Here is a 14,397-nt window from a genome sequence, read left to right as displayed (position 1 = left end):
GCGTTAGTGAAGATAGCCAGAGATCTCAGTTTTCCTCAGTCAATGATTTGCAAATGAAAGTTGGTCTTTTCTTACAACTATATTTTAAAAAACACTGAAGAAAGTACACACATCAAATTATAAGTTTGGCCCTCTTGTCTCTGATCAATTGTCAGTCTCTTGAAAACTTCTCAAATATGCTTGTGATGACACACACCTTGTTTACATTATTATAGGCCTAAAATGTACATTAGAGGATATATTTTTGATGGTGAGAAATATACCTTTCTTCCATTTTTACAATTTTTTAAAAAATTATTCTGATGTTTTCTTAAACATTTATAGTGGAATAAACAGGGTTTTTATGTGTACCTGAGTTTTCTAGGTCTTCCAGAATGGTATGTGCACAATCTACATGGCTGGATAACTGATTATCTCTTCTCTCACTCTTTTAGATGCAGAAGTTGCAAGATCAAATATCAACATAGCTTATTTCTTCTTATATTTAAAGGTTTGTTTTATTTTACCATTCTGTGTGCATGTGGGGGTTGGTGTATTATATATTTTTTTCTTATTACAAAGACACAAGCTCAACTGGACTTCAGACATGGCCACATTCTAACTTAATTTCCTTCCCCAGAAATTCTTCCCAAGTATAATCAGATGTTGAGGATTAGCAGGATAATTTTTCACTATATGGATTCTAAGTAGAGCATCAGTCCATGTCCGTGAGTAGCTTCTCTTTTCCTTTATGTTTTTTGAATACAACTTTTCACAAAATGTTTAGACTATCATATAGTCATATGGTGTATATCTATAAGGAAAATGTAGATGTATAGAAAGCCTCATTATTCTCCTTCAGTCTTCCTGTTTCACTCTTTCAATTACTAAATATTTTGAACAGAAGCATTTCAGAAAGTGCAATTCACAATAACATGTTAGATCCCTAAAAAGATGTAGCAGGCTTGGAGGAGACTAAGATAGAGTGATGAATCATCATGAAACACTAAGAAAACCCAAAACCAAAAGTGTAGGACTCAGGTGCATGATCAAAAGAATGGTTTCAGGGTTGCATCTCTGGTCCTGGGTAGAGACATGACATTTTATATTACTAAAAGTTCATTAGATTTATGCCTTGATGGAGGCTTTCTGCTGAAAAACATAAATGCAAACCCTCCCCTCCCTTATGACTCCAAAGGGACTTACCAATTACATAGACAAAAAAAGTCATCAATAAGTTTCAGAGCTGGAAAAAATTAAAATAAAGTCTACTAAAATGTAGATTTGCATCAATAGTTCTCACTATTTTCCATCTCATCCCTTAAGAATTCTTTAGATACTTCTGTTATAAATTCTTCTGTATTGCACAGTATAAGTTAACTGAACAGAAATTGGAAAGACAATTGCACTGAGATGAGGCAAGTGAAACACATACATCCATGCATGCCACATGCATACATGCGCGCGCACACATAACACACACATTTATAGGACATGTTTGAAGAAATTGCCTGTTCTTATGTCTAGTTAGTTTTTTAAGTCCCATGCTAGTAATTGAAGATGTGACCTATCAGGTCAATATTGTGACCACCTGACCTGATGTTAACTGTCATCTTTTCTCTCTATCCCTTGCTAAAATGGACTCTTATTATTCAAAAATCTTAAGTTCAAAGTAAATGTTTTCTTCTGTAATTTACTTTGGTCATGGTGCTTTATTGTAGCCACAGAAACATGATAAAATCCTTTACATTATTTTAGAATATTAGTTGAGTCATATCTGAAGGCAGGAGTGAAGACTGATCATATATTTAAAACAGAATGCTTGAAAATTAAACTTATCTTTTTCTGTATATATGATTTATGTTTATGTAATCAACATAGTGGTCATCAGAACTCATAGCAGGAACATATTCTGTAATTTTATGAGTAGTTAAAAAGTTCTGAGGCATTCCCATATTGGTACAAATTGCTGTAGACCTGCAGGTTTACTATGCTTTTTCTGATATCTTCTTCCTAGGTATGGATGGCATCTCGAGGAAATGGCATGCTTTGTTTTTTGTAATAAAATCATTTGACACTATATTACAAATGTTTCAACATTCATTGAAGAGAACTGAAGAGTAGGAACATCAGACAAGAGAAATGGAATATAAGTGGGTTAGAAGTTGAACTTGAGCCAGGTGGTAATGGTGCATGCCTTTAAATCCAGCAGCCAGGATGTAGTGGGATCTCTGTAAGTTTGAGGGCAGCATGGTCTACAGCCTGAGTTTTAGGACAGTGAGGGTTAGTATATAAAGAAATCTTGTCTCCTAAAACCAAAAATAAAAAGAACTACTAATTTAGTTTACATTAATAACATGGCTTAAAATATTAAAGCACTGGTTCTCAAGTTTCAAATAAATCAAATTCAGTGCCATCACTTACAGAAAATATATTCAATAAGTTATACCAATGAATTTATAAAAATTACATACAAAATTTTTCAGCAATTATCATAGCCACTATACACTAATGAAACAGTATCATTACCCCCCCCAAAAAAATTAAGATCATTTTTACTTCTTCTTTTGTATAATATTCAGCATCAATATGGAACTTTCAAATCAATCAGATATTTCTGAATTCTTTCTTATTGGGCTTACATATGCTCCAGATATTGAGTCATTTATTTTCACCTTGTTCCTGTCTATATATTTTGTTACAGTTTTCGGAAACATTCTTGTTATACTGGCTGTAAGCTCTGACACTCACCTCCACACTCCTATGTACTTCTTCATTGCTAATCTGTCTTTTACTGACATCTGTATAAGTACAACAATAATCCCAAAGATGCTAGTGAACATCCAAACACAGGACCAAAGTATCAGCTACGCCGGCTGCCTGTCCCAGGTGTGTTTTGTTTTGATTTTTGGTACCTTAGAAAATTGTATCCTTGCTGTGATGGCCTATGACCGCTACTTGGCCATAAGTCATCCCCTGAGTTACACAGTTATCATGAACCCTTTACTCTGTGTATTGCTTATTTTTCTCTCACTGTTGATAAGTATCATGTATGGACTACTGCATAGTCTGATGTTGCTAAATTTGTCTTTCTGCACAGACCATAATATCTTCCACTTCTTTTGTGAACTTGTTCAAGTCATCAAACTTGCTTGTTCTGATACGTTCATCAATACCCTCCTTATATACACAGTTCCTAGTATCATTGGTGGTATTTCTATTGCTGGGATTATTTTCTCTTATATTCAAATTATGTCCTCAATTCTCAAGATCTCATCAGTCCAGGGACGGAATAAAGCCTTTTCTACCTGTGGCTCTCATCTCTCAGTAGTGTCCTTATTCTATGGGACAGCTTTTGGAGTGTATATGAGTTCTGCCATTTCTGACTCTTCTGTTAAAAATGTAGTATTTTCTATGATGTATATTGTGGTGCCTCAAATGCTGAACCCTTTTATATACAGTTTGAGAAACAAAGAAATGAAACAGGCAATGAGACACCTCATCATTTTTGTGGTCTTATCATCTCCATAATTTGAGTTTATACAAACAGTCAGACTGAAACATTTGTGACAATGATTAGCTAAACCTTCCATCATTAAGTCTTTCAAAAATGACTGGGTCCTGATTTGTTTAAGCAAATTATTATGTGGTTCATAAGTGTGATATTGGTTTTGAATTTTCAGTTATATAGTGTTCCACAAATAATTTTATTTTTTTATTCATTTCATTTCTGTGACTTCTCTGAGGCAGCAGCAAATAAGGTGTGTTTTGCTGTTGTTGTTGTTTGTTTTTAATAAAATTTCATTGACATGTTTATGAAAAGTAAAAGTTAATAAAATACAGGTAAATAAAAACTTGTACAATATCAACTTTATATGAAGAACTGGATACAGCCACATCCCGTGCTTGATTATGTTTTGGTTGTAACCCACAGAAAGACTATTTTCCACACTAACAGAAATTTCATACTTTCTAAATAATTACTGAAAACATCTGGGAAAACAGTCTTCATGGAGCTTTATTACCACCCATGCTGATTAGTTTATTATTTTTCAATTCATGCTTTGAGTGTCTGCAAATTTTGTCATGATAAATATCTTTGTTATTAAAGTTCATATTATTTCTCAAAGAATAGATATATTATATTTTTTTCAAAATTACATTTCTATCATTGGAGTACTATGAACAATGAAAATATTTAAAGGGAAATTTAAGTTGATAAAAGGAGACAGTGGTTGTAGTCAGAGTGTATATGACAGGACAACTGCAAATGAATACTAATAATACTATCCAAATATGTAAACACCATAATTAAATTTATACATGTATATTTCAGCAAGAATAAGAGAATAGGAAACAGCTGTAAACCTCTTCTTACAAATTAATGGCTGCTAGGATAGCTTGAAATTTTTGTATAATTCAAAAACATTTTGACGAATTTAATGATAAATGCAAAGAGTAATGGTTTCAGTTCAGCCATCAGACACTTTTATTGGAGGGTGGTACTGGAAAAAATTTTATATTAATATTTAATATTGGTGGTTTTGGTAATTGGTAGAATAATTAATGTATGGCTATATTTCTGTTATCTTCTATATTTCACCTATATTGGTTTTGTTTAAATTTGAATATAGTTAATAGCATTAATAAAAGACAAAAATTACATTTTGAAAGAAATTTTAAACGGTCTGTACTTAAAATCATTAGCTCACATGAAATTAATAATAGAGGAACCTTCCTTCATTAATAAGAATGCAGGATTGTTAAAGTTATAAAGTAAAAGATTTTTGAATGGAAAAAAACAAAACCACTTCTCTACCAATGAACTGATGATTTAAATATGATCAATTATCCTGAGTGTATGGAAATCTCTTTATATTGCAAAATCAGTTGGTTTATTTCTCCCTTTCTTTATAAAATGTTTGATGTTAGTGTACAAGATAATGTTATATGACATGTATATACATATATATCAAATATTTTTTTTTTTTTTGGTTTTTTGAGACAGGGTTTCTCTGTGGTTTTGGAGCCTGTCCTGGAACTAGCTCTTGTAGACCAGGCTGGTCTCGAACTCACAGAGATCCGCCTGCCTGCCTTTGTATATCAAATATTGAAATTACCACCTCAACTATAATTGAAGTAGAATTTCAACAGTGTAACTTTTGTTAAGAAAGTTATTGAAACTATTGGTATGTTACTTAAATATAAGTAAAACTTAAAATTGTATAATCATATTCTTTTCTGCATGGACTATCACTGCTAGACAACATTAATTAAATACTTTGAAAATATTAAGAAACACACAATAATAACATTCTGTAAGCATTAGTTACATACACTTTAGTGAGTTTAATACAAACATATGCAGAATGTAGTTCTGTATATTTTTCCATCAACATCAATTTTCCAGATATTATGTAATAAAATGCCTCAATTTAAAGCACCATGATAACTCCTTAATGCATGAGATAAATTGTTGAAGGCCATGAGAGTTACAGCAGGTGACAACTCATGTTCAGATGTCAACCCACCAGAAGAATGTTTCTCTGATGGAGGTGAATCCTGTCTGGGAAAATTCTAGAGGACCACTGTTTCTGGAAATTCTTGCTCAAACTTGCTAAAGCAGATTGGTGCATCCCTAATAACTGCATTGTAGTAGTTAACTCACATGATGTGTGTATGTAATCTCATGATTACATTTTAAATTTATTGGCTCATATATCTGTGGGTAGTCAGGAAGATGACTTTTCATTTAGTTGTATATTTTTATATATAGAAAATATACTAGGACATGCTTCATAACTAGATTTATTGTTCCATGAGACTGTAAGACACACAAAAAACTGCCTTGTTCCTTTTGTTCAGACTAACACAAGAAAATAACAGTTTCTCCTCAGTTTAAGACTAACTGCACACAATTAGTTTATTTTTTCCTCACATAAAGTTCAATCTAGACTAAAGGCCTTTGTAAATAGATTATAAATTTAAAGCTTTACAGTTAGGGTTATACGTAGGAAGTGGTCTCCTGTGCCCATGTGTTGTAGAGTACTTCCCACTTTCTCTTCTATCAGGTTCAGTGTGTTCAGACTGATATTGAGGTCTTCTACCCCTGGACCCAGCAATACCACTCTTGGGAATATACCCAAGAGATGCCCTATTATACAACAAAAGTATATGCTCAACTATGTTCATAGCAGCATTGTTTGTAATAGCCAGAACCTGGAAACAACCTAGATGCCCTTCAATGGAAGAATGGATGAAGAAAGTATAGAATATATACATATTAGAGTACTACTCAGCAGTAAAAAACAATGACTTCTTGAATTTTGCATGCAAATGGACAGAAATAGAAAATAGAATCCTGAATGAGGTAAGCCAGATCCAAAAAGAGGAACATGGGATGTACTCACCCATATTTGGTTTCTAGCCATAAATAAAGGACACTGAGCCTATAATTCGTGATCCTAGAGAAGCTAAATAAGAAGGTGAACCCAAAGAAAAACATATAGGCATCCTCCTGGATATTAACCTTCATCAGGCGATGGAAGGAGACAGAGACAGAGTCCCACATTGGAGCACCGGACTACAACCCCAAGGTCCAAATCAGGAGCAGAAGGAGAGAGAGCACGAGCAAGGAACTCAGGACTGCGAGGGATGCACCTACACACTGAGTCAATGGGGATGTTCTTTTGGGAACTCACCAAGGCCAGCTGGACTGGGTCTGAAAAAGCATGGGATAAAACCAGACTCGCTTGAACATAGCTGGCAATGAGGACTGCTGAGAAGTCAAGAACAATGGCACTGGGTTTTGATCCTACTGCACTTACTGGTTTTGTGGGAGCCTAGGCAGTTTGGATGCTCACCTTGCTAGACCTGGAAGGAGGTGGGAGGTCCTTAGACTCCCCACAGGGCAGGGAACCCAGCTGATGAGAGAGGGGGAGTTGATTGGGGGAGGTGGTGGCGGGGAACAGACAGAAATCTTAAATAGATAAATAAAAACATTTTAAAAAAAGAAAATATAAGGTTATAAGACCTAAAAAAAAAAAAAACTTTACACCTATGTACAAGGTCAGAGTCGCAGGTTTCTAGCCAAGGTAACTACATGAAGCACCATAAGAAAAGCATGCCAATTCTTCACTTGCCAAGTTTAGCTAACAAAAGACCTATGTCTCAAAGTTTGTCACTGGGCAGTTCCATTGGAGTCTGATCACATTTTTACTCCTAAAACCTTATGATTCCATGGTAAATGATTCAGCTCCTTATTGCTTATATGAGAAATGTGCTTTTGACTAATGAGAGGTAACTTTTAAAATTTTTATTGCTTCAAGTCTTCTCCAAAAGAAAAAAGTTAGAATAGAGGAGGAGACACTAGTAACAATTAGAATTAGGACAGGAGAATTAGAATAGAGACATAAGAATAAATAAACATTATGCAAGCAGTACTAATATGAGGTCATTCTGTAACCTCTCAGACTAGAAAAATTCTAAGTTCCCTTTGTGTTCCCTTAGCTTTACTGTGATAACTGACATGAACCCTGGGAGGAAGCCAGCAGAGCTGGACTCTGCAGGCTATTGAAAGTAATGTGTCTATATGGATAATAGGACTACACACACATATACACATACTCACACATAATCATGAAAAACAAACAAAAAAAACCTGCTGATAAAATTTAGGTACACTTCCTTCTATAACAAGCACTTTACCAGATGAGGTGGTTTCCCATTCCCTATGGCTTATGATTATTTTGTGGCTATTTGTTACTTTCTGTAGTACACATAGCAAAATTCCCCCCATGTTTTTATCATGCAAAATCTTTATGTTTTCACTGTGAATGCTCTGCTCCATAATATGGTGTTACAGAAGCCATCCTTACCTAACAACAGTCATATTTGTGAGATGTGATTGAGGATCAGTTGATATTACAAGAAACTCTCTGATTCTGTAATTCAAATATTTCTGCCACTATGTCTACAATGTTCCTTGTGCTTTGTATTCACAAGTGTTTTTGTATTGGAACTTGGGTCCTCAACTCTTCATTTTTATTTATTGTGGCTTTCTTCAGTGGTTTCTATTACAAAGAATAGTTTCCTTGATAAGGGGTGAGGAGAACAAGTAACACAAGATATGAAGAAATATTCACATTAGGCATTATCTGGCTTAGGAAAGTAGTGCTTGCAGATCCTCCTTCAATGTCATTACATGACTGCACTGACTATTTTACTAGGCTTCCAGCAGGAAGCATTGTTTCCCTCTTGCTGAAAAGGTCTTAAGGCAATTAGAAACTTGTTGTTTACTGAAAAAATTTACATGACACTGCTACACCTTGATTATCATACCATGCTGGTCACCAATGTGTTTTATAGGCATCATAGCAGGGTATGACTCTTAATTGCCTACCTCCTCTGGAATATTACATGATAGCCTTGGTTACAATGAAGAACAGTCCTCAGAAAAGAGGCATTCAGATAATTTCCACCCTAGAAATCTTTGAGACCTGTTTCTGCAATACAAAATGTTTTAAGGAATAGGAATTTGTCTTCCACATTTAGGGGTAGCAAGTGAAGGAGCAATAAAAAGTGTGCTTGGGGATTCTTTTGAACAGACCTGGCAAACAATTTATTTATTTATTTATTTATCTATTTATCTATTTATTTATTTATTTATTTTTATTTATTTATTAATTTTTTTTTATTAAAAATTTCCGCCTCCTCCCCGCTTCCCTTTTCCCTCCCCCTACCCCCACTCCCCAGGCCCCACTCCCCTCCCCCGACCTCTCCAGTCCAAAGAGCAGTCAGGGTTCCCTGCCCTGTGGGCAGTCCGAGGTCCTCCCCCCTCCATCCAGGTCTAGGAAGGTGAGCATCCAAACCGGCTAGGCTCCCACAAAGCCAGTACATGCAGTAGGGTCAAAACTCAGTGCCATTGTCCTTGGCTTCTCAGCAGCCCTCATTGTCCGCTATGTTCAGAGAGTCTGGTTTTACCCCATGCTTATTCAGTCCCAGTCCAGCTGGCCTTGGTGAGCTCCCAATAGATAAGCCCCACCATCTCAGTTGGTGGGTGCCCCCCTCGCGGTCTTGACTTCCTTGCTCATGTTCTCCCTCCTTCTGTTCCTCATTTGGACCTTGGGAGCTCAGTCCATTGCTCCAATGTGGGTCTCTGTCTCTATCTCCATCCATCACCAGATGAAGGTTCTATGGTGATATGCAAGATATTCATTAGTATGGTTATAGGATCGGACCATTTCAGGCTCTCTCTCCTCAGCTGCCCAAGGACCTAGTTGGATACACCTCTCTGGACCCCTGGGAAGCCCTCTAGAGTCAAGTCTCTTGCCAACCCTAAAATAGTTCCCTTAATTAAGATATATACTTCCCTGCTCCCATATCTATCCTTCTATTATCCTAACCATTCCCCCAAGCTCTCCCCATTCTCCCCTTCTCACTTTTCTCTCCCCATCTCCCGTTTCCCCCATCCCAACCCACCCCCCAGTTCCCAATTTTTGCCCAGCAATCTTGTATACTTCCAATATCCAGGAGGATAACTGTATGTTTTTCTTTGGGTTCGCATTCTTTAGCTTCTCTAGGATCCCAATTTATAGGCTCAATGTCCTATATTTATGGCTAAAAACCAAATATGAGTGAGTACATCCCATGTTCCTCTTTTTGGGTCTGGGATACCTCACTCAGGATAGTGTTTTCTATTTCCATCCATTTGCATGCAAAATTCAAGAAGTCATTGTTTTTTACTGCTGAGTAGTACTCTAATATGTATATATTCTATACTTTCTTCATCCATTCTTCCATGGAAGGGCATCTAGGTTGTTTCCAGGTTCTGGCTATTACAAACAATACTGCTATGAACATAGTTGAACAAATACTTTTGTAGTATGATAGGGCATCTCTTGGGTATATTCCCAAGAGTGGTATTGCTGGGTTCTGGGGTAGGTTGATCCCAAATTTCCTGAGAAACCGCCACACTGCTTTCCATAGTGGTTGCACAAGTTTGCATTCCCACCAGCAATGGATGAGTGTACCTCTTACTCCACATCCTCTCCAGCAAAGTCTATCGTTGGTGTTTTTGATTTTAGCCATTCTGACAGGTATAAGATGCTATCTCAAAGTTGTTTTGATTTGCATTTCCCTGATCACTAAGTAGGTTGAGCATGACTTTAAATGTCTTTTGGTCATTTGAACTTCTTCTGTTGAGAATTCTCTGTTCAATTCAGTGCCCCATTTTTTAATTGGGTTAATTAGAGTTTTAATGTCTAGTTTCTTGAGTTCTTTATATATTTTGGAGATCTGACCTTTGTCTGTTGTGGGGTTGGTGAAGATCTTCTCCCAGTCAGTGGGTCTGGCAAATAATTTAAAAGAGGGCTTCTCACGTCCATTACTGAGGTTTTTGTTAGGTGTTCTTTATATTTTGGACAAACCATTATCAGGCCAAATCTGAACAGTTCATTAAACTCTGTAAGTTTATTACAGAATTACTTGTATTACTGATTTTTAGATAAATGACTTCATTCATTGGAGTTTTTTCAGATACTTTTATTGTTAATCCACCCATGTTTCTCCTTCTGTAGATACCTCTCTCCCTCAAAACTGAAAAGGTTATTATTTTTCTCTTTTATCGCTGCCCAAACCTCCTGTTTTGGCAATGAATCTGTTACACTTCATGGTTTCTACAGCCACCCCACACTATGTATGTAAATCTGAAGATTTGGAGCCACAGCTTTCAATAGAAGAGAATACATGAATTTTTTTTTAATCTGAGTCTGGGTTATCTCTCTCAATAAGATATTTTCTATTTCTATCTATTTATCTACCAAGTTCATATCACTTTTTTCTTTAGAGCTGAATCATGTATTTACATCATATATATGTAGATGTATACATATACATTTATTCACACACTGAAACATTTTTGTTGATTGAAGGATATTAAGGTTGTTTCCATTTTCTAGCTGTGGTGATTTGACTGAGAATGCCCCCCATATATTCATTTTGTCTGAAATGTTTTTTTCATAGTCAATTAAGCTATTTGTGAATAATAAGGACGTATTGCATTTTTTGAGTAGTTGTGGCCTTGTTGCCAGAGGTATGTCACTAGAGTTGGGCTTTGGAGTGTCAAAATTCTATGCCAGGATGATTCTAGTTCTTTTACTCTTACATGTTTTTGCATGAGATGTAAAATCTCAACTACTTCTCCAATACCACGTATGTCTGTCTGCCCCCATTTTCCCACCATGATAATTATAAACTAAACTTCTGAAACTGTAAGCCCCCAATTAAATATCATCTTTTAAAAATTTATTTGATCATTATATATATTCACAATAATGACCTCTAGAAGGGCGGGTTACCTCCTCTTGGTGCTGCTGGTGCTGCACTGACAAGGTCCCTGTTGGCTGGTATTGTGAATACAATAAACCTTGCTTTTGCATTTCAATGAGTTGGTCTCCCTGGTGGTCATTTGGGGTAACACAGACTGTGAATAACAACACTACATTCCCTAGTACATGAAAACACATTGGATTTTATCAAAGTATTTTTTCTCCATATATTGAAATGATCATGCATTTTTTGCTTTTAAGTTCATTTGCATGGCTTATCACATTAATTGACTTGCATATATGAATCATCCCTGCATTTCAGGGAAAAGGCCAGAGTTTTCACAGTAGATAATTTTTTTTATGTATGTATTGATTTTATTGCCAGGTATTTTATAGAATTTTTTTAGCCTATTTTCCTCAGAGATACCAGCTTGTGATTTTTTTCATTGTATCATCATTTGGTTTGGGTATTTCAGTAAAAATGGTTTTATGGAAAGAATTTGAGAGTGCTACTTCTGTTTCTTTTCTTTCTTTCTTTTTTTTTTTTTTTGAGTGCTTTGAAAATGACTGGCCAAAGATCTTCATTAAGGATGGCAAAATTCTACATATTCTAAAAGTATTCTCTTATAATAGTCCAAATTTCTATGGTGCCTTTTGTAATGTAGTCTGTTATATGCCATGTAATGAGATCAGGCTTGATTCAGTAGGAGGATAGGTGAAGTCTAAGTATAGAGTAATGTTTTTAAGGGCAGTAGAGAAGGGATCTGTTGAAGCCTGCAAGTAGACCTGCTCCTTGCAAGTATGCTTGGTCCTTGTAAGAAGGCTGGATTCTGGCAGAATCTAGAGTCTTGTTGCAGCACAGAAAAGTTTGGTTATACTATGCTTGGGTAAGTGATATTTACTATACATAACCTCTGTATTAGATTTACTTATGACCCGCATATATTTAATGACTTCATGTTCCATGTAATGTTGATTATCTTAGGTGATAATGAATTTTCAGTATTTGAGCATCATAAAATTGAGATGAGAAATTCCTCTTATGTTGTTTATTTTGTTCATAAATATTTCCACTCATTTCATTGTAAACTGATAAATCATAGGAGATTCCAAGAACACCAGGGTGCATTTTAATCATTGAGTTGAATTTTATATTAAAACTGAATTATTTGTTATATAACTTGATGTTATAATCTTCTGGCCTGGTCTGTCACCTGGATACACTGCCCCTTTAGGAAACCAGCCCTGCCCCCTTTTCCCCTTCTCTCACATCCTTCCCATTCCCTCTTCTCTCCTTCACTTTCCCTTACCATAATGGTTTGTTTCAGACAAACCTCATGGTTTAAGAGAAATATTACTTTTTTCTTCACATGAGGAAACATGCTTAGGTAAAGAAGTAAATAAATATACCTTTTCTCAAACTCCTTAAATACATCAATAACGAATAATTTTTACAAATTCACATATATTTAACACTGCTGGTAAAGTTCGGATATGTTTGTTTGTCATTTACTCATTTATTATTAAGGTTATATGTGAAAATTGTTTACATGCTTAATTTAAAATGCTGAACACTGTTAGTGAATATTAGCCTTTTAAAAAGCAGTTATAAGAGATCCATTAGCATAAACTGTTTGAGTAATATAAGTAGAAAAAAGTAATTTTCTACCCTACTGAAAGAGGATTCATGAACTCATGATAAACATCAGCCTAAATTTCTTTTTTAATTTTTTTTATTAAAAATTTCTGCCTCCTCCCTGCCTCCCATTTCCCTCTCTACCCCTCCCCCACACTCCCCTCCCTCTCGAGTCCAAAGAGCAGTCAGGGTTCCCTGCTCTGTGGGAAGTCCAAGGTCCTCCCCACTCCATCCAGGTCTAGGAAGGTGAGCATCCAAACAGGATAGGCTCCCACAAAGCCAGTACATGCAGTAGGATCAAAACCCAGTGCCATTGTCCTTGGCTTCTCATCAGCCCTCATTGTTCGCCATGTTCAGAGAGTCCAGTTTTATCCCATGCTTTTCCAGTCCCAGTCCAGCTGGCCTTGGTAAGCTCCCATTAGATCAGCCCCACCGTCTCAGTTCCCTGTTTAGAACTGTACCCCATTTTTGATTGATTATTTGATAATTTGGTGTCTAGTTTTTTGAGTTCTTTATATATTTTGCAAATATGTCCTCTCTCCAATATGGAGTTAGTGAAGATCTTTTTCCATTCAGTAGGTTGCCTTATTGTCTTAGTGACTCTGTCCTTAACAGCTTCTAAATTTCAGGAGGTCCCATTTATTAATTGCTTTTCACTGTATCTGTGCTACTGGGTTTCTATTTAGGAGGTGGTCTCCTTTGCCTATGTGTTCAAGGTTACTTTCCACTTTCTCTTCAGTAAGATTCAGTGTGGCTGGATTTATGTTGAGGTATTTGATCTATCTGGACTTAAGTTATATGCAGGGGGATAGATATGGATTTATTTGCATTCTTTTACATACTTTTACCAGTTATACCAGAATCATTTGATGAAGATACTTTCTTTAATTCACTGAATACTTTTAGCTACTTTGACAAAAATCAGTGTTCATAGGTGTGTGGATCAATATCATGGTCTTTAATCTGATACCATTGATTCACCTGTTCGATTTTATGCCAATACTAAACTATTTCTGTTATTGTAGCTCTAATATAGATCTTGATGTCAGGGATAGTGATACCTCTACAATTTCCTTTTCGTAAAGTATTGCTTTGGCGATTCTGTTTTTTGTTTGTTTGTTTATTCAAATGATATTGAATATTATTCTTTCAAGGTCTGTGAAGAATTGGTCTGGGATTTTGATGGGAGTTGCATTGAGTGCTGATTTCTTTTGGTAGGATTGTCATTTTTGCTCTGTTGACCCTACCTCTCCAAGAGCATGGAAGATCTTTCCATTTTCTAATATCTTTTTCAATTTCTTTCTTCAAAGACTTAAAGGTTCTTTTTGAGCATGTCTTTTACTTGTTTGGTCACTATTATCCAAAGATATTTTTGTTATTTTTAACTTTGGTAAATGGTGATGTTTCTATGATTTCTTTCTCAGCAGCTTTATCATTTGTATATAAGAGAGCTAC

At 35.7% G+C, this 14,397-nt stretch overlaps 1 protein-coding gene across 1 annotated transcript; it reads left to right on the top strand.

Moving 5' to 3' along the window:
* Positions 1-2,562: 2,562 nt before the first annotated feature.
* On the top strand, positions 2,563-3,510 carry LOC130873052 (olfactory receptor 7G2-like). The gene has a single exon (XM_057767571.1). It carries the CDS (start codon positions 2,569-2,571, stop codon positions 3,508-3,510), a length of 942 nt encoding a protein of 313 aa, XP_057623554.1. The 5' UTR covers positions 2,563-2,568.
* Positions 3,511-14,397: the final 10,887 nt, after the last annotated feature.

This window comes from Chionomys nivalis, chromosome 4 (genome assembly GCF_950005125.1).
Source record: "Chionomys nivalis chromosome 4, mChiNiv1.1, whole genome shotgun sequence".
In the NCBI taxonomy this organism is placed as follows: Eukaryota; Metazoa; Chordata; class Mammalia; order Rodentia; family Cricetidae; genus Chionomys; species Chionomys nivalis.
Note: the sequence above shows the minus strand (reverse complement) of the source record. Positions and strands in the feature narration are given on the sequence as shown.

What these genes read in the sequence shown, in the direction of transcription:
- LOC130873052 (XM_057767571.1), top strand. Translation starts at nt 2,569, where the DNA reads ATGGAACTTTCAAATCAATCAGATATTTCTGAATTCTTTCTTATTGGG.